The sequence below is a fragment of the Panthera uncia genome, chromosome F2, assembly GCF_023721935.1.
Source record: "Panthera uncia isolate 11264 chromosome F2, Puncia_PCG_1.0, whole genome shotgun sequence".
Lineage (NCBI taxonomy): Eukaryota > Metazoa > Chordata > Mammalia > Carnivora > Felidae > Panthera > Panthera uncia.
The window spans coordinates 3,360,826-3,382,191 of record NC_064812.1 but is presented as its reverse complement, the minus strand read 5'-3'; the positions used below and the strand labels follow the sequence as shown (position 1 = coordinate 3,382,191).

Here is a 21,366-nt window from a genome sequence, read left to right as displayed (position 1 = left end):
GAGAGAGAGACAGCACAAGCCGGGGAGGGGCAAGGAGAGAGGGAGACACAGAATCCGAAGCAGGCTCCAGGCTCCGAGCTGGCAGCACAGAGCCCGACGCAGGGCTCGAACTGATGAGCTGTGAGATCATGACCTGAGCCGAAATCGGACGCTTCACCGACTGAGCCACCGAGGCACCTCAGCCAAGAGCTCAACTCTTAAATCCACACCATAAGTCTTCAGAGACTATTTTAAATTTACACCCTCGCTGACCTACTTTGTGATTTCTGGTTGTTAATAACCTTGCTTTTCAATACTCAAAGAATTACTTCTACATAATACTAATCTTGTAATTTTTCAAAACCAGAACTTTCCTTCCAACTGCTCTGGTTTCTCCCCCAGGGAGAAGGATGTGAGTGGCATAAACATACTTCCGTGGCACGTCCCCGACGTAAAAAACCTTTCTGACTTTACAACACATGATCACAAGTTGCAGTGTAACAAGAGATTTCCCTCTACAGAGATCTGTCACGTTTCCAGATGCAGCTGTGGTCCCGGGGAGCCCGCGTCCGCCACGCCCATGTGTGAGCAACACAGAGGCCACGTCAAAGTGAGGACCACGGAAACATCGGGAAAATACACAACTTCTCTTCCTTCCCACCCTCCCTCACCCCGTGACACAACTGGGAGGGAGGTCCAGGAGAGTGCTTTCCCCGGGCCAGGGTCCAGCCCACTGTGATGCGGATGACGAGGAAGTTCTTTTTTTTTTTTTTTTTTTTTTTAATTTTTAACATTTATTTATCCTTGAGACAGAGAGAGACAGAGCATGAACGGGGGAGGGGCAGAGAGAGAGGGAGACACAGAATCGGAAGCAGGCTCCAGGCTCTGAGCCGTCAGTCCAGAGCCTGACGCGGGGCTCGAACTCACGGACCGCGAGATCGTGACCTGAGCCGAAGTCGGAGACTCAACCGACTGAGCCACCCAGGCGCCCAGATGACGAGGAAGTTCTAACGCGTGTTCTCTGGGTTGAGGAGCAAAGCAATGAGCTGGGGATAAAACGAAGCCGCTGAATAAACGCAATCTGACGTTGTCTCTCTCCTCCAATCCTTGTCTTTCCAACAAATGACACCTGTACCCAAGCTGACAGAGAACTCTGCACCGGGACAAGCTAAGGTATGGCACGTGGCCGGGCTCCTCATCAGGGCAGGGCGGGGACACTCAGCGGACGAAGGAGTGCTCGTCGGGGAGGGGGCCCTCGGGGCCAGCGGCCGGAGCGCAGACTCCAGAGCCTGGGGCCACAGCCCCCTCCCTCCCGACCCTACAGTGGAGGCTTTGCAGGCTAGCTGACCTCCGACCTCTGACCTCATCTCCTCACCGCAAAGCAAGCGTAAGGACCGCGAGGCTCAAGCGGCCCACGCGTGTCAGGGCACGTGCAGGGACCTTCCCGGGGCCCAGCGTGCGACACCCAGCGCCGTCGGGACCCTCTCGGGACCCAGAAACCTCCGTGAAGGCAGAGCAGGTCCGGGTTCTCTGCGCCCTGAGGGCGCCGCGCTTGGGAAAAGTCGCAGCAGGAAGAGCGGGAAGAAGGAGGGGGCGGCCGGGAGGGGGAGGCCGGTCAGGCCTCAAGCGGGCAGGGCGGGGGCAGGTGGGCCGGGCGCTCACACGGAGAATGAGGCCACCAGAAAGGCGCAAACAAACCCGAGGGGAGGCCACGGGTCCGAGCCCCACGCGCGCACCGCAGGGCCCCCCGCCTCGGCCACACGGCCCTGCCAGCGCCCGCCTCGCCAGCGCCCGCGGGTGGGCTGCTCGGGCACCCCGTGCGAGGCCGTGAGCACCGGGCCCCGGGCAGCGTCCACACCCGGGGTACTGCTGGTGACGCTGTGAACTCGACTCGCTAAAGCCACAGGGGGCCTGAGGCACGGAACCAACGGGATCGTGGCCCGCGTCCCCGCGGTGAGCCAGGCGCTGGGCTGGGTACGGGGCGCGGGGCGTCCGTCCGCTGCTGAGGAGGCAGCGGGCTCTGCGAGGGGCCGAGAAACCACCCCGCTCGGGACGCTCCCTCCCGTACCACGCGTGGCCCGGCCACAGGACCCTGCCCCTGCAGGCTCACCGCGACATCGCAGCCTCCGGGAGCCCGAAAGCCGCCTGCAGGCGGTGCCCTCCTGTTTCCCGCTCCAGCACCGCCGGCTCTTTCTGTCACTTTACCTAAATCCACGGCCAGCTGCACCAACACTGCCTTGGGCGCCACTCTGGGACGCTCTCTTACCCCACTGCCGTGAGCCGCACAGAGAGCAGAGCCTTGACGTCCGACACAAATAAGCCCCTGGACCTTCGCATCTTCCCAGGTTCACTGACATCATCCCCGGAAGTACATAAAACACGGCTGGAAGGTCGGGAGCACCTGCGGACACTGAGCGGGAACTCGCCTTCGCGACGACGGAACGATGTGCTGTGACAGGCGGGTGCGGGCAGTCGGCCAGGCTCAGTCAGCAGCCTTGTGACGCTCTCTTCTTCCAGCACCGTCCAAACCCCCTGCCTCTGCAGACCGTTCGACCTACCACATGACACAGACCCCCGGTGCTGTTCACGCAGAGAAAACGGGCTGGCACTCTGCGCTGCGGTTTGGGTGTTGTCCGGACTGCATACAGGCTCTCCTCCCCTGCCTGCAAAGGGGGAGTCACCTGTCCAGATAATCACCCAGAGAAGAGATAAAACCTGAACAGCCTGAAGAAGGCCTCTGCCTTTTACTAAGGGACATGCCATTTCTGGCCCCAAAATAGATCCCTGCCACTTAGAAGATGCCTTGTCAATATCAATTTGAATTCAACTCAATCTCTTAAAAAAAAAAAAAAAAAAAAAAAAAGATGCACAGAGAAGCGTGCACAAATGCCTCTTTCCTCTCTCTTAAGTCAATGTCCCAGGACACCAGGGAGATACAACGGCTGCGTGAGCCAATCAACTTTATTCTGTGCACATGCTACACAGGGAGGAGACACGGACACGTATGGACCACTGGTCGTAAGAGACACTGGGAGTGTGCAGGAGACCCATTTCAAACGAGTCCCCTCCATTTCAATTCCACCGCCAGCTCTAAAAGGAAAGTGCTGTAACTTAAGGCAAATTTTGACTTCTCTGTGGTTCATAAAAATCAGCTTAGAGGGCAGTGACTAGCATCCCAGGGGAGGGGACAGGATAGACCAGAGTTCACATTCCAGGCAGAAGTGTGTCCCCTGCAAAATCATACACTGAAGTGCTCATGCCCAGTAGGACACCACGAATATGACTGAATTTGGAGACAGGGCCTTTACAGAGGTCATTATGGCAAAGCGAGGTCACAGGGGGACCCCAGTCCAATCTGACTACAGTCCTAATGGGAGGAGATTAGAGCAGACTCGTACAGAGGGTGACCCCGTGAGGGCAAAGGGAGAGGATGCGGTCCGCAAGCTGACGAGAAAGGCCTCAGAAGAAACCTGCCAGCACCTCCATCTTGGACTTCCAGCCTCCAAAACTGTGAGAAAATCGGCCTCTGTTGTTTAAACCACCCCGTCTGGTATCTCGTTCCAGCAGCTGAGCTGGCTGAGACGGGACATCACACATAATCGATGTTGCTTCATGAAACATACGGGTTTGAGTACACAATGTACTTCCTAAGCTGGGTCACGGCCAAGAAAGTCTGAAGGCCACTGTTGCAATGACAGCAGGTGAGCCGTCCTCCCTGATGCCCACGACGTCCTGCCTCGATCCCTCACTCCAGGAACTGCGTGTGCAACGTGTGTGGAAACACCTCGGCAAGTCAGAAGCAAACCATCAGTGACAATGACAGTTTATTGAGCACATACTACGTTTTAGGCTCTTCACAGACACTGTCTCTAACCCTCCCAGCAGCACAGAAGGAAAGCATGATCCTCCCGCGACCTACCCATGAACGGTGTCAGGGAAAACGGGGCAATTCTTAACAAGCACCTATGGAGCCCCCCCTGAGCCAGATTTCGTGCTGGGCTGGGGTTTGAGGAAAAAGAGGCCTCAACCCCACCTGCCGGCCTCAGTGCACACAGTCCACAGACAGGAAGTCCTGCCGTTAGCGTGCAAGTGACAAGCACGGTTGCAGAAGTGTGGGGGACACGGAGGAGAAAGACTTTTCCTGCTGCCTGAAGTGTCACGGAGAGCCGTCAGGGGTGGGGGAGGTCGGTGCTGCGTTCCGGGCAGTAGAAACCCCGAAGAGGAAGCTCACACGTGAGCAAGGAGGCTCTGTTCCGGGGACAGCAGCTAGGCCTCGTCCACGCAGCAGCCACGGGCTGGGCCACACTGAAAAGCACACCGCCAAACACACTAGGGACTTGAACTCTATTTCTGTAGCAATGGGAAGCCTTGCGCGCGTGCTGAGCAGAGGACTGCTTTGCATAAAAACGTGCCATGGGAAGACCACCTGAGAGTCTGGGGGGCCGGTAGGCGAGAAAGGGGTCCCGGGAGACAAGGACATCCCCTGGGAGGTACCGCCATATTCTAGACCAGAAACGGCCACATCTGGCCTGGGCAATGGCACGCAGACACTTTGTAAGACGGCGGGCAAGTAACAGGACAGCAAGACCGCACCCCACGGCCGACAGCGCGCCCCATGTGGCCCACGGAGTCCTGTCGAGGCTACGCGCAAAGGGCCCCTCGTGATACCACCCCAGGGTGTTCTATTCTGGTTCATGTAAAACTTGGCAAATTAGTATTTTCCCATAACTACTAAGTCCGCTAATACATTTGGGATTTTGACACACTGAGAGTTTTTCTGCTCATTATGTTACATGTGTGGTTTCTCCACCGAGAACGCGTTTAGCTAGCAGGTACTTATTATGTTGTGCTACACAGTATTTATCTCTTCAAACACAACTACAAGAAGTCAAAAGCTTCCCTTCACTTCTGCCCCGTTTGGGTTCAGCCCCTTCTGTCTGTTTCCGAACAAACAAAAGGGACTGTATAAACCGCAGGGGAAACAAATCATACCCTTTGTGGAGGAGCTCCCACATAAGGGTTCATACGTTTATCCTCCCTTCTCCCCACCCAAGTGAAAAATGAAAGCCACCTCAATCAAAACCTCCGAAGAAACCACAGGTGCCATCTGGAAAAAAACCTACGAGGGGTAAAAAGCACGACAGGAATGGAAAACGTGAAGCCAAATAATACACATTACCTTGACAATTTAAAAATTGTGGCCTTCATTTCTGGGCAGAGTTCGTATCGCAGTTCCTGATGCCTTGCTACACAAAGCTGGGAGGTAAAACTTAAATCTGAAGACTGTATGTTTCCTAATGGGAATAGTTACAACATGTGGAGTTTAAAACCCAAACCCTGGGTTTTCATCCGTTAGTCCCCATTATCGGAGACTCTCGATGTTATTTTTTCCATAATCTCTGATACCAAAATCTAGTAAAATGATGTATTCTTATTTTCTTTTTTTTTTTAATGTTTATTTTTGAGAGAGAAAGAGAGAGAGGCAGAGAGTGAGCAGTGGAGGGGCAGTGAGAGAGGGAGAGACAGTATTGGAAGCAGGCTCCAGGCTCCGAGTTGTCAGCACAGAGCCCGACGCGGGGCTCAAACTCACGGACCGCGAGATCATGACCTGAGCCGAAGTCGGACGCTTAACCGGCTGAGCCACCCAGGCGCCCCTGATTTCGATACCATCTCACAATTTACTTAAATTCAAAAAATGTCAACGAGACATATTAACATACCCTCAAGTACAAAAGGTCACCAAAAAACTATTAATTCACAAAAAGTCTACAATTGCGGCAGGCGAGAAAGCATGGGGCTGGGGACACGGAGGTGGGCTTGTCCGTACCCGCCTCGTCCTGCCTGACACCGCGCAGTCCTGAGCCTGCCCTCCCGACTCCCTCACAGAGGAAGGTTTTGCCGACAGACACTCGGCCTCGACAACTCCGCTTCACGTCGACCTCAGGCTCTCCTCTCAATGAAAGCATTTTGCCAAATCTATAAATGTAACGCCATCGTGTAGTTTTGCATGACTTTTCCTACAAGAAATCTCACCGGATGTCAAGCCACAAGTGTGATCTGGGAAAACTGGCTCCCACGGAGCAGGGACACCAGAGGCCCCCTCTGAGGACAGCGAGCCTGTGTATTTCACTTCCTAACCAAAGAAATGATGACTAAGGAAGGCAAGAGAAAGATGCTGGTTTTCAGGAATTAGTGACGAGGACTCCGTGAAAAATACCCCACTGCTTCTCAAAGGCCATTTCTCAGCCCCTGGAGCACACCAGCTCTTCTGGCCTCCCAGGAGTCCCGGTGAAACACAGACTCCTGAGTCCTGGGTCCTGGCTCCAGACTGGGGCCCTGGAACTGGTCCTGCACATTCTGAGCTAACGGTTGGCTCAGCAACATTTTCTTTTGACATGTGAGTATTTCCCCCGAGGGCTAAGTGCTATCTGCACCAAGTACCCGAATCCACACACAGCTGAGTGATGCACAGGAGAGGAGGGACTCGGCCTCGGGAGCCTCCAGCCGCAAGGCAGATGGAGGAGGGATGATGGGTCTTAATCCTCACGGTTCCACAAGAAGCGGGCTTGGGTGCCCACTTCATAAAAGGGGAAGAGGAGGTGGAGGGAAACTGGACAACTTCCCTCGTTGGACGGTGAGTGAACAAACACTGAGCGGCACCTGCCCCACACGGTCCTAGGTGGCAGCGTGCCCAGGACACGGAGCCTTCCCCCAGCACGCTCGTGTTCCGGCCAGGAGGGCGACTAGCCACGAAGGGGCAAAGAGATAAGGGTGCCACGAGGCAGACGGCGAACAGGGCACATGAACTCAGAGCCGAGGAACACAGAGAAGGCAGTCGCACGAACATCGTGGGGAGACGATTCAAGCAGAAAGACCCAAGTACACGGTCCAGAGACAGGGTGGAAACAAGCTTCCTGGGAGGACAGAGACAAAAGCAACAAGGCCTGAAGCTGAGCAGCGGATGGAGGGAGGCCGGTCTGGGGGGCTAAGGAGGGAACGATGTGGGGCCAGTCGACTCTTCAACGTGACGGGAGCCCATGGACAGTCTGAAGCAGAAAAGCAACGAACGTGACAGCAGGTGCAGGGCTCCAGGCCAGGGAGACCCCAGGCGGCCGAAGGGGCAGCTGAGACCTCGCAGTGGTTTCCCCTGTGCCTATAAGGACACAGGTGGGGACAAGTGGCCACATCAGGGGCCTACTGAGGAGGTGAGACCCTGAGGACCTGCTGATAGGACTCAGAGGAGGGTCTGACAGGAAAGAGAAAGAGTCAGGACTGCCTTCCCGGTTTCTGGCCTCAGCGTCTGGCCGAGCAGGGTACGGAGGGGCAGGCCATCCGGGGTGCAGAGCTCGGCACCAGGGACAGGAGAGAGCCGCGCACACGGACAGAATTCTGCTGACATCCGCCAGGAGAAAGCACCCATGGACAAGAGCAAGAGAGTGCTGAACGGACCCTGCCCAGGGACACTCAGGTCACGGAGAACAGAGACAGCAGAGCTGCTGCGGGGGAGGGCAGGCCAGCAGGTGAAGGTATCAAAAAGTGAGGAGGACGATCGGGCTGTTTGAAGATGACCCCAACTGGGGCGCCCGGGGGGCTCAGTCGGTTGAGCCTCCGACTTCCGCTCAGGTCACGACCTCACGGTCCGGGAGTTCGAGCCCCGCGTCAGGCTCTGTGCTGACAGCTCAGAGCCTGGAGCCTGCTTCAGATTCTGTGTCTCCCTCTCTATCTGCCCCTCCCATGCTCATTCTCTGTCTCTCCCTGTCTCAAGAATTAAAAAAAAAAAATTTTTTTCCAAAAAAAAGAAAGAAAATGACCCCAACGAAAGCCAAGGCAGGGGTGATGGGTCCAGAAGCAGCAACAGGAAAGGGCTACACCCCAGCTCTAGGCCGCGAGGACTCGAGCTATAGGAGAAGCAGGGCCCTCAGGGGAGAGCAGTTTCCCAGGGTGCTGCTGGCGCCCTGAATGCACGGCTGGCTTCACCCCTGCCCGGGGCTGCTTGTTCCCGGCGACTGAGTGCAGATGACACACGTGACCACAGTCACATCCAGGACACGCCCACACGTTTCCAAACCCCCACGCTCAAGAGCCACCAGCTTAATAGGAGACGGCTAACGGACCATTCAGGAAGGAAAGAAGGCTGAGCCGAAACAGGGCATCTGCCACAACAGAGCCTAAGTCCTGGCGGCCACAGTGGAAGGGGCCAGGAGAGCAAGAAGGGAGGGGAGACAGATCTGCTCAGGGACACAGGTGGCATCTCTGTTTCCAATGTCAAGGTCTGCTGGGGAGACCACCATAAAAATGTTTAAGACACTTTCCTGACACTTTCAGCTTTAGTCCAGTGAAACACTTGTAGGAGGCATCCCAACCCCTTTATGCTGCCGGGCACCATCCAGGTCTATTATGGCACGGGACAGATTTTATAGTTAGCTGTGCATATGTCCTCTGACGAGGGCTAAAAGCCCCCTTCTAGAGTCTGCCTACCCTGAATAACTGGGAGTCTCTGGGTGAACTACTCGGCATCTCACAACGTCAGCAACCTCGACAGGCCGGGGGCTGGGACCCTACCTGCCTCCCAACCTCACCAATGAGACTCGAATGAGGCAAGACACAGGAAGGTGATGAGAACACTGGAAGGATTTCATGTGAAAGCCATACAATTAGCATACAGACACACAGGAAAAATACTCAGCCTTGCAAGTTACCAAGAAAATACAAATTAAAACACCAAGGCAGCACCCTGTACGTACTGAATCGGCAGCACACTGCCAGCAGTATAATCAGACAGAACCAAGCTTCCAGAGGCAATTTGGCAATATGCTTCCACAGCAATAAAAACGTCCAAAATGACTGATCCAGTGAGCCCTCTCTGGATAAAATCTCCCTCCTGCTAAAAAAGCCAAAGACCTGAAGATGTTCACCACGGCATTGCCAGGAACAGCAAGAGTGGGCCAGGAAAAGAAAGCAAGCAAACCAAAGTACTTACGATGAATGCATTCAACACGACATGAGCGCCAACACGTGCCCCTAGCCGGCTACAGGGGACAGGGTTCTCTCTGAGGTGATAAAAATGTTTACAAATGACTGTGATGGAGGTGCACATATCTGTGAGCATACGAAAGTGTGATTGTGTGGTCCGTGATTTCGATCTCAATAGTTATTTTTGAAAAGAGGAAAATGTGTGTTATTCGTGCACTCAAGAACACGTGCACGCCAATGCACGCCACGAGGTGCCAGGGGCGAGAAACAGCCGGTTAAGAGACCCTGCAGGCCCAGCGGGCAGTCTGTCCATTAGACAAGCGATAGGCACAGAGTGGGTCCAAAGTGCTCCTGTAGGCAAGTTACATCCGCCAGTGGGGACACCGCAGAGGAACCCAAGATGGCCTTGGGGGCCCAGGAAAGGCTTCATAGGAAAGTATAAACGTGGTGTCTACACTGAAACGTGAAGGATGAGCACAAGTTAGCCACGAGGAAGGAAGGATGGCAGGGAAAAGGAAAGCAGGAAGGGATGAGGAAGAGCGAGTCATCCAGGTAGGGTGCCCCGCGTCTTCTTCATCCATTCATCTGTCCATGGCCACTTGTGCTGGTCCCGTCTCAGGGCCGTTACACCCAATGCGGCTGTGACCACCGGTGGCCAAGTGTCTGTGTGCACACGTGCTTTCTCGGTCTTGAGGGGACACCCAGGACCGCCACGGCTGGGTCGTACGGTACAACCACTGGTCATCTGCTCTGCTTCCCCAAATCCCAGACACAGACTGCCACCAAGCTACCGTGGCCAGCTTGCCCTAAACACAGCAAATACTCTTAATTCCACCAGCATTAGAGAAAAATCTTCTAAGTGACACTATTTCTTCTGCTCAGTCTGGTCTGGCAAACACCAATTGGTTCTTCAACGTCAAAGTCACCTTCTTCATGGAACATCACCCCTAACACTCTTCCACCTCTGAAAAGAACTGTCGACTGCCCCATGATGCTCCTGTACCCACCTGTTTACACGGACTCCTCTCTCCCCTTAGCCGACGCTCTTCCTCAAGCCGGTTCTCTAGAGATAATCACCTAAAACGTTCTTACCACCGAACGCACACGACGAGGTCAGGCACCACCCTAGGCACTTCGCCGAACGTGTAAGACTCACAGCCAGTGAGACACTCTCGTCCCCAGTGGACGGGCAAGGAGACTAGGGCTGAAGGAAGTTAAATTATTTGTCCAAGGTCACGGAAGTCATAAAGACAACGGCATTCAATCCAAGTCTGTGGCAACTCAGAACGCGATACACGGGACTGACGGATGACACAAGGGAATGTGGGGGGACAGGGAGGGAAAAGAGGGGACGAAGAAGGAGCGGTTACCACAGTAATGAGCAGCAGCTCTCGACACCTGCAAAGCCCACCTGTGCTTCACATCTCCCACCCCACCTGTGCTTCACAATGACTCACGGTTGAGTAGGGCACGGATTTTCATTCCCATAAAATAAAACAGACCAGGAAACCAGGCTTCGGTAACCTCTTCAAAGGTACCCAGCTTGAGGCACCTGGGTGGCTCAGTCAGTTAAGCATCCGACTTTGGCTCAGGTCATGATCTCACAGCTCGTGGGTCTGAGCCCCACTGCTTCGGATTCTGTGTCCCTCTCTCTCTGCCCACCCCCTGCTTGTATACGCTCTCGCTCTCTCTCTCTCTCTCTCTCTCTCTCAAAAATAAACATTAAAAAAACTATTTCTGGGGCACCTCAGCATGCCTCCCGAGGGCTCAGGCGGGGGCTGAGAGGGGACAGAGACTGACAGGTGTAAGGCCTCCTTCAGGGAGGATGACAGTGTCTGTCGGCCAGATGACCCTGGGGATGTACCAGGGCACCTTCAGTGGGTGAACCGTATGCAGGCGAGTGCCTTCCCAACACATTTTCTTTTAAAACATACAGTCTAGTAAGATACTCGGGTTCCCGCAGGAAAAGCATGACAACTGTTGTGGGGGGGACGGGCGACACAGTGGCCACTCCAGAGGCCCGCACTGCTCTAACGTCCAAGCCATTACCTCACTCACTCTCACACTACCCTCACAAGATGCACCTTATAATCCCGTTCTAGGACAGGGAAACTGAGGCTAGCTCTGAGCTCCGGGCCCTGAGGCGCCCCACACACCACCTCAGGGGTAGAGGCCAGCGACCTCGGGTGCTAACAGCCAATCGAGTTCACGTTCTAGACCACAGCGACTGGGATTCTTGCGCTCCTCCAGCAGGACCACGACTTGACTGCCTGATCTCACTCCACACCTTCAGTGGCAGGGCAGCAATGGGCACATTCCCAAAAACTTCAGTGTGGGGTGCGGGACGTCGGCCAGGAAGGAGACGGCACGCGCTCGAGTGCCAGACCTACTGACCGCCTTTCCTCGGCGGCCCGGCCCTCCCCTGGCCCTCCCCCGCTTTCCCACCTGCCCCCCACCCCCTCCCCGCTCCCATCAGATGGGAGGGATGGTGCTACTGTGCATCACCTATGACACAACTCAGAACATCTGCACGCCGACCAGCCCTCTGCACTCACTCTGTCGTTCTCCTGATGAGAGATTCCATTTCTTTTTTTTTTTTTAATTTTTTAATGTTTATTTATTTTTGAGACAGAGGGAGACAGAGCGTGAGTGGAGGAGGGGCAGAGAGAGAGGGAGACACAGGATCTGAAACAAGCTCCAGGCTCTGAGCTGTCAGCACGGAGCCCGACACGGGGCTCGAACTCACTCGCCATGAGATCATGACCTGAGCCGAAGTCGGACGCTCAACCCACTGAGCCACCCAAGCACCTGAGATTCCATTTCTCTCGGGTCCTCTTAAGGCACCTCGGGCGAAAGAACCACTGACCTCTGACCAAGGAGCTGGAGTCCTGGTCCCCTGGGCGGGAAACAACAGAAATGTCCTAGGACACTTTTTAGGCACTTTTTTGCATCAGACACACTGCACTCAATCCAGGTACCTGTTCTCTAATCTACAGGAATCCTGCCAAGTAGATAAGAAATTGCAGCTTTGACAGGTTTTCGACCCAGTCGCCTCCAGCAAAATACTGAACCCAGTAACACCCAAAAACCCATTAGTCCCCAGCAGGGACAAGCCCAAGCAACTATGCGAAGTTTAAATTTCACTAACGAAGCATCTGAACCTACAGCAAGAACATCACCCTGTCTGCCGCCACAACACGGTGCACCAAGTCTGATGGAGGAAGCTCCCTAACACAGGTTCACTCACTGGCTGTCCCACAGTCCCAGCAGCACCGCCACCCCCACCCTCCGTCTGTTCACGAGGCACCAACAGGAATTACTTAAAGCGGGGCGTCTCTCTGCTCCACACTCATGGACCACACGTACTGTGTGGCTAATCTTTATCCTCTCATCTGGGACTTTTCATTTGAATCTGTCGGATTCAATCTCTACCTAATTTTTCCCTTGCCTTTAAGTAACTTGATGTGAAAGCAGCAAGCCTTTTACTTTCCACAGGAATGTGGGGTCAGCAACTACAAAGCCATCCTAGAACCACCAACACAAGAATCAAAATCAGGTGGCGGGCTGGGGCTGGCCCCCCGGGCAGTGGCTTCCCGAACCCTGCTGCAGAAGGTCAAAGGCTACAGGATTCTTAAAGTGGCCAGCTAGAAGACACAGGAGCTGGGCAGCACGGCAGGGGCACACCGAACGGGACAGAAGCCCCCACTCGCCCCGCAGCATCGCAGGGCCTACCAGGAGCCAGGTTCTGGGCCAGGTATCGGGGACACTCCCTGTCCTTGAGGAGCTCACAGGCTGTGGGGGCAGGAGGGGTGGAGGGGACAGACCGGCAGCGCTGGGAGCCAGGACCACGTGAGCAGGGTAGGCTCCGTGAAGGGGGTGTCACAGTCAGAAGGCGGCAGAAACAGGCGTGGCCCAGAACGCAGGCAGAGATGCAGACGGCCAGGGCACAGGCAAGTAAGAGCAGGAAGGGGCGCCCGCCACGCTGAGCCTTCGTGAAGTCAGGGATCCCGCTCCCTTTCAAGGGGCCCCTGGGCAGCACACAGGACCAGGTTTGCACCTACAGCCCACGGGGCTCACCAATGCACTGCCACGATGCCACGGGAGCTGGCACGCCCAGTCAGGAGAAGCGACCCCACGTCAGTGATCGTAAAAGGTTAACGCGGTCACGCTTCCCAAGAAATGTCCATACATCCTCAAGTCAGTACTTTCATCTTGCAAAAACTGGCAAGAGTGCTGGGAACTGAAGCCTTTTGTGTTAACAACCGTCCTCGTATCTTACGAGTTCACTCAGATCTGCACACAGTTGGGGTGCATGTGGGAGAGGGAAGGGCAAGAAAGCCCCAGATCGTGGCGCCTTCACCTTGCAAACGCCCAAGCAGTCTGACGTAGGACAAGAAGACTAGAAAGCACCCCCCTCAAGCCCAGGATCGTTTCTTTCTTTCTTGGCTGTTTCCTAGTCCACACTTCATTTCAATGCAGCAATATGTAGAAATGTTAACTATCAACTGTATAAATGATACCATGAGCTCTCCAGAGGAAAGGTCATCCAATAAACTAAAATATTGGTCATTAAAATAACAACAAACTATCTCACAACTGTGCCACCCTAGCTGTACAAATGAGAAAATGGAGGCCCAGGGAGAACGTCACTATCGATCCGAGGTTACAGCCATCAGAGGAAAGAACTCTTGAGACCTCCTGACTTTTGTCCTTTTCTCCAAAGACTCCAGTTACCCAAATACCATTACACACAGGCCTTTAAGGAGATGACTCTTTGCTCAACAGTCAAACGCCCCAAGTTCCTCTGCTTTCAAACTCAAGGTCTTTAGATCACCAACGGACATGACCTCCAATAACCAGCAAGCTCCTTCTCCCCGGAGCTCCAGGAAGGACGACAGACGTTGACCAGCTAGCGATGTGCGGATATTTCACTGCAGCCGTGAGCAGCGCACAGAGGAAGAGAACAGAGTGGGAGGGTCTGGTCGTGCCGGCACCTGCCGACAGCTGCCAAGAGGGAGTCCATACCTGGAGGAGTCACTTGGTGACAGGGAACGGAGGGGGGGGCGGCAGCACAAAGGCCCTGCTGCAGGACAGGGGGTGCATATGTAAGAGAAAAAACTGCAAGAAGAAGCAGAGGAAGGTGTGAGCAGCTCCGGACAAGGACGTGGGGCCCCGTCCTCGTGACTCACGGTCGTGCAACATGGCACACAATTAAAGGTGAGGCATGTGGGAAAGCGGTACCGAGAGAGAGCAGGGCCGTGACGAGAGTGGGGAGGGACACGTGCCATGGATCAGAATTCTCAGGCCCAGCGGGCAGGTTCCACTCAGACTGGACACTATGTTGTCACGGTTGCTGGGGCAGGGGGCGGTTCAAGCACCCTCGGGGAGAGGGGGGCGGTGAGGAGAGCCAGTCGCCCATCGCAAAGCAAACGTTCAATACAGCAGACAAGGGACAGACCCATGCCCGCGTCACCACTGGACACTAGAGACGGCCTGTTCTGGGAACTCTGCCTTCGTCTGCAACCCTTGCTTCAGAGAAACCAAGGTGCGGACCGTTCACGAAGCCAGCTGCCATGCGAGTCCTCAATGGCCAAGTTCTGCAGGCGGCAGGAAGACAAACACAATTCAAATGCCGCACCAAAGGCAGCGGAAACCAAGTGGGCACAGAGGACGAGCTGTCCCGCCATCCGTGGGGGACCCTGTCTGGGCAGCGAAGCCCAAAGAGATACAAATAACCACGGGACGTGGCAAGCGCGTCAAGGGCATTAGCAGCGAGATGTTACGGGAGCTCCTCGCTCCGAGACCGCTGTGGAAGTCACCTGAGGAACGTGACAGTCCCAAGTTCCAGCAGGTGCCACCGGGCACAGAAAACGGCACACGATGGGCACATGTGGTAGGTACAACGTGAAGTCCGCGCGGCCAGCCTGAAGTTCGAGGACACACGGGACGTGGAGGAGGAGGCCCCGCAAGAGGAATCTCACCCAAGCCTGTGACGCACGCTTGAGCTTCACCTTGAGCCAAGGTCCTCAACTGTTTCTGCTTAAAACACAGCACTGCACTTGTGCTGTCACAGCTACGAAAGAACCCCTTTCCTCTCCCATTTTAGAAGAGCGCGTGAGTCAGACCGACTGTCTTCTTGGTTTTGTAAAGGCAATCGCACGCCAACTTGAGTACTTGTTCTGAAGCTAACCATTACCAGTTGTAGTATAAGCTCCAGGATAAATGCTGTATTGGAACTAACGCATTTAAGCCTCACACCCCCCTTCCATCCTGGAGCAGAGGAGACTGTTACGCCCGCAGGAAAGGAGAGCAGTCGGGGGAAATCAGCAGGCAGAGGGGGAGGAATACCCACTAACGTTAAAGCCCTGAAGACAGAGGATGCGCGGTGAAGGAGTGCGGTGGCCGAGCCGTGGCAGATCCCCGCAGGAACACCTGGAAGGAGGGGCGGCTCCGCGGCAGACAGCGGTGCACCACCAGGGACGGGAGTGCTGCCCTCTCCGGACTGTTCTCTGCTGGAGAGAGCCGCCCCACCCACGAGCATGCCCCCTCCTGGGGCGAGCATGCCCCCTCCTGGGAGCAGCGTGCATCTAGGGCCCCGGCTGTGGGAGCAGTCGGGCCTGGCCCCTCACCACCCAGCAAGCTGTCTCTCTGAAGGGCCATCCTAGCTTCAGAGTCCCACGGGGTCAGCCGAGGCCTTACCCAGCTGTGGGAGTCATCTCCAGAAACTGCCTCGGCAGGCACGGCAGGACCGGGCACCGGGCCTGGCTTTCGCGACAGTGCAGGCCAGCACTGCCGGGCCGTCGCAGCACAGAGCCCTCCGTGGGCCGGCGGGGCCTCTGCTGACACCGCACAGAGGCTCAGCTCCCTCTGCCCCACCTCGCCTCCTTCGGTTATCGATCTCAGGAGCACTTCTGAATAAATTCCCCACTCGTTCATCTCCAGGGCAGAGAGGGCACGGGGCCCAACCAGCAACACACACGGGCTGGCTGAGCGGCCCCGGCAGAGGGGGCGGTGGGCCGGGGACGCCACGGAGCTCCAGTGCTGGCGTGCTCCCTTCCAAGTGGCTGTGGCACAGGCAAAGGGCCATGCCCTGCAAGTGGCCAAGTGTCTGGACCCAGGGTGGAATCTGGGCTGGAAATAAACAGATTATGACCGAAACCCAAAACACAGATGCCACCCAGTAACCGTAGGAGCGGACGACCGACAGAAGGGCCCAGAAGAAAGTCACCTGACGCCTGGGCAGAAATACCACATGATGCCACGGGTACAAACACAGGCAAACGGCACCCTTGGTTGTAAGAGCAAGACAGAAGCCGCCCTTGACGGGCACACAGGGGTCCTTGTGGTTCTGGTCACGTTTCCCCTCCGGCTGCCAGTTACAGAAACGGTAACAGTCACGGGGGCAAATGCACTGAGCTACGTTCTGATGAACCATGCACTTCTCTATATACATGCTCTACTTGGACATTTCTGTCTGATACAATGTAGGCAAAAGGAAGTGGGGCCTGTGCAGGGGGGGGGCCATCCCGCATCCCGGCACCAGCCAGAGACATAGAAGCAGCAGAGTGGGGTGAGAGACGGTCCGGGAGGGGAGGGAATGCTGGGCAGCAGCATCAGGCACCCGTGGAGGACAGTGAGGGCAGCACGGGGAGCAGAGGACACGGAGGATGGGGAAGTGCCACCCACCTAGACCTAAGCCCAGTGTTTACGGGGGCCAGAGCCAAGAGTGCTGAAAAGGGTGGTAGTCTGAACTCACTCACCCTGATCGGACAAAAAATCCAGCATGGTCTGCAGCAGGAAGGACAAGTGCCTGACGGAAAGAGCAGGATTCCCCATCCTTCGGGAGGCGTAGACCAATTCGTGAAGCAAACGCATCTGGACAGCAGCCCAGCCTCGGTGTGTACCTGTGGGGTGGAAGTCACAGAAGGTTCTCAAAGGGCTCCAGGAGGGCGCCGGCCACGGAGCCGGAGACGCGAGCCTCCGTGGAAACACGTGCGATGGCATGTGTCAAACCCGGTGATTTAAAGACAAGTGCCTGGACTATCAAACCAAAGGACAAGAGAAATGTGCCGTGTTTACGCACCCCAGAAAGAACTCATAAGGGATGGGTGTTTTCATACAGTTAAAAAAATGGTTTATGGTACACTTTTTCTCTTCTATGAAGACACAATGTAAACATAAGCACTTTGAAGGGCTCCCGGGTGGGGTGGCTCAGTCGGTTGAATGTCTGACTCTTGATTTCGGCTCAGGTCAGGATCTCACGGTTCGTGGGACCAAGCCTCACATCAGACTGCGCACTGACAGTGCGGATCCTGCTTGAGATTCTCTCTCCCTCTCTCTCTCTGCCCCTCCCCTGCATATTCTCTCTCTCTCTCCCCCTAAACCAACAAATAAATAAAAATAAGCACTTGGAAATCATTACAGTAAGGTTATAATAAAAGATTATGTTTCCAATGGCATGTATTTGAGTTAGATACACAACTTTTTTCAAAGAAACACTGGTACTTGATGGGCCTTCGTTAGCAACCACCAAGGCCATTAGAAAATGTGTTTGTTTGTTTTTTACTTTAGCCTATAAGAAAAGCTCATAAAGGCAGACAGCTAAAAAAAGGTTACCAACAGACTTCTGCAGCTGTTCCTCTGAAATAAATCAGCATGGGTAAAATTTAGGGTGAGGCAGTCAGTTGCACAGCCATCGAAAATTACCTCTTTAAGACCGCAGAATCTTAGAGTTATTTATTCCATCTCCCTCTGGCAACAATTACTGCTTCTAAATATTTTCTACCTGGAGATCCCTCATGAAGGAGACCTTGTAATGGGATCCCAACACACATGTCACTGCACAGTGTTGCATGTCTGGGGCCCTACGGCTTGGGAGAGAAGACTGAGGGCTCCAGTCACAGCCCCCACTGACCTCCTCGCCCACCGCCCTGCCGCACGCGGCTGGCCAGCCCTCCCTCTCATGTCCTGCTGCCGTATCGTGCACAGACTCGGCCCCACAGGCGTTATCTGGCAGGTACAGCGAGGCACCTGTAACCTCGTGATTTATTCCTTCCACCGACCCTCCATTTCCTTGGGAGCCAGGACTGTGTCTTATTCACCCAAGTATCTTTAACGCCTGGTGGGATGCCTGATACACGGTGGGGTTTCACAGCATGTGGGTCAAGTTGAAAGCCTCATGAAAGGCAATGCCCTCTTTTTCAGGCATGCAACTTAAGCACGTAGGGTAAAATGACATGATTTCTGGGATTTGCCCTAAACACGTCCACAAACGACAAATACACGGGAAAAAAAGGTAAAAATAAAGCACAAGTGGCACACTCTTGATAATCACTTACTCTGGGTGATGGGCTCATTGTACTATTCTCCTTAATTTGTATATATTTAACTTACTTCATAATAATTTTCTAAACTGGAAGTCTTGGAGGTGCATGAACACACACAGACACACACACCACAAAATCTACCTCATACCCTAGAGTCTGTCTTACAAAAACCACTGGGAATGGAAAACAGCAGCACTTTTCATACCACGGGGACACAGAGAAAGACAAGTCCCTGCAATACTTCCTCACTGTCCAAAGAAGCAAAGACCGAATGCCAAAACGAAATAAGAGATTTTAAAAAGGATTAAGAAGCTGAAATCAATTTCATGACTAACCAAGCCATGAATTCTAAATGACCCAATTTAACGAATCTCAACACTAGGGCATCAAGAAGGTTTTCTCACTTAAACATCAGGCAAATATCCCTATGCTGATTTTTTTTTTTAAATACATAATGATACAGTTCCTGCCACAGGCAATTATGAGTAAGGCTGAGCACAAATTTTCTTAACACTAAATAGTGTACAAGCCACAATTTCTATGCGATTCAAACTGCTCCCGCAATAAAAGGTGACTCTCTTTATTCTTAAGACAGATATGCAACATATGACCAAGTGACAACATTTTCAACATCTTGCATTCAGAAAGTTCTCCCAATTTGAGAGTTTGTTACGTCAACAATTGTCTTTAAGCAAACCCATCTGCCCTGCCAGTCTCTTTTGCAAAAGCTCCTGGGGAAGACTGAATCCCTCACTCAGGAAAAGGCTGATCTTCATACACAGCACATACATTCACAAATCCTCATACACAGTAACACAAGATGAAAATGATAATACGCAGCCCTGTGAGCTGGCCAATACAACACCGTATGCTTCTGTGTGCCTACCCTCACTTTCTGTAACCAGCTAGGGAAAATGCTCATTTCAAGAAATAGAAATACATTTCAGGTCCTGAGAATACAATTTACTTTCATCCGCAGGTTCAGGGTTTGAGAACATTTCCATCTAATTCTCTGAGAAATGTTTGAAGTGGTCCAGAGCAACAGCGGAGATGAAGTTTAAAGAGATTTTTATTTCTTATTAAAAATATAGCCAGCCAACATTTATCATTTTTACTTTATTTGATCGCACTTCTTTACCTTCGGTCTCAACCTCTTTCACAAAACGATGGCAAGCGTCCCCTCCCAAACAAAAGGCTAAAAAAGTACCGAATCACTTGAAGATGTGCTCATTTGTTGTACTTTTTAAAAGAAACCTATGTCGTTCATCTCATTCAAAAATTAAGATCAAGAAATTCTATTCGACAACTGGTAACCAACACAGGAAGCTGTAGCCGCTCACTAGGCTTTGGGACACCTGCCGTGTGCCGGCCTGGGGACACAGTGGGAGTCGGGGGCTCTGCTCCCACAGGGCACACAGGCTAGTGTGGGAAGCATATGTGAAACCATCGCCCCAACTGATTTTTAAATGCACGTGCAAATTATGGAAGGTGCCAGGAGGAGGAACAACAGGATTCGATGAAAGAGGAAAGATAAACAGGTTCCGCTTAGGCTGAGGGACCCTGGGGGACCTCTCTGCGTAGGTGACGTTCAGCTGAGACCCAAGGGCGGCTGGCAGTTAAACAGTGAGGAACAGGGAAGAGCGTCTGGAAGGAAGCCTCCGACCCTGGACTCTCAGATGTTATGTTTCACAGGACACATCAGACGACTCCTGGTGACTCACAGAAGGCCTGGGTAGCTGGCTCTCCCTCTGGAGCCAGCTTGCAGTTACATTCAAAGGGCACCAAAAAACGGTAACTGGAAAGCAACAGCGACCTTGCCTACTGTCTCTCTGAAGCACGGTAAACGGGGATTCTATTCAGTGTGCAAGTGGAAACTTTTAAAATACCCTTTATCCTCTCTGTACAAAACAACTGTGTGATTGCTCTAAAAACTCTGCCCTTTTCCCGAGCGCTAACCTCCTCCCACGAAACCTCTCTGGAAGGTGGCTGAACTGAGCCTGTACCCACCTTCACAGCCCCATCTCCTCTTCCACCAACAACACCGAGCTTTTTGAACGTAAATCCCACAGGCGTCCACGACTTGCCGGTTATTTCTGCCCTGAACTCCAATCTCTACCACCAGGGCCAGGACAGGGACCAGCCAAAAGAACGCCAGCCCCCAAGCAAAGCACCACTCTTTGTTTATTAGATCATCCTAAGTATTCTCGTAAGTACCCAAGGGCAGGCGGGGGCTTGGTGGTTTTGAACCCCATCCGCCGCCAACCACAGTGTCTGACCGGGAGGGCAAGTGCTCAAACGATGCGTGGGGAACTGGGCCAAACAGTTGCAGCAGTGAGACCTCCAATACCTCTGCTGAAGTCCTTGGGGTCCAGCGACAGGCTGTAGCCGGGAAGCGTCTCCAGGAGCAGCTTGTAGCAGGCCCTCCACCCGGGCTCGGAGATGCTCGGGGCCACGCACTGCATAGCGGCCACGCGCTTGAAGAACGCGGACTTCCGACGGAAGCCGATCAGTTCGTAGAGCTCAGAGAGGATGCTGTATCGCTGGATTTTTTCTTCTTCGGAGAGCTGGAGCACAGGCAGGAAGCAAAAAGCTTGTGAGAAATGAAACACATAAAAAGAGCTTTTTCATAAAACAGAGACACGATGAAACGCTGAGGCAGAGCCAGGCCGAGTTCCCACACCCTGAAGACACCACCCGGAAAAGCACAGAAACGGTGATACACACAAGTCCCAAGGCCTTTAGGAGACCCATCTCTTCAAGTTCATCCTGTCCTTTTGTGAGTAAGGCCCGTAACTCTGGAACAAAGGCATTTGTTACGTAGCACACGGCATCCGCTTTTAGCTCCCTTAGAAAAGAAAAGGAACGACAGTTCACCGACACACTAGGATTTCGGAAGGGACCTCCATCAAACACGCAACTTTTCAAAGCAGAAAACATATGGAGCCACTTAACCAGACAACGAGCCGTTAACAGCCACAACACCTGACCTGGGCTTCAGCCTTCATGCTTCCAGAAAGTTTTCTTTCATCCATGACCTGCCTGGACTCTCCCCACACCCCCGTGATGCAGTAACAACTTCTGTTTCTCA

General features: G+C 53.7%; 1 protein-coding gene across 2 annotated transcripts in view; it reads right to left on the bottom strand.

Annotated features, from left to right (window-relative positions):
* Positions 1-21,366, bottom strand: part of TRAPPC9 (trafficking protein particle complex subunit 9) — a 566,939-nt gene that overhangs the window by 469,303 nt on the left and 76,270 nt on the right. For both annotated transcript variants that reach the window (XM_049633425.1, XM_049633426.1), the window contains 2 exons: positions 20,626-20,842; positions 16,713-16,856 (listed from right to left, as the gene is read on the bottom strand). In XM_049633425.1, coding sequence (XP_049489382.1) covers positions 16,713-16,856; positions 20,626-20,842 — 361 coding nt within the window. The remainder of the gene's footprint in view (positions 1-16,712; positions 16,857-20,625; positions 20,843-21,366) is intronic.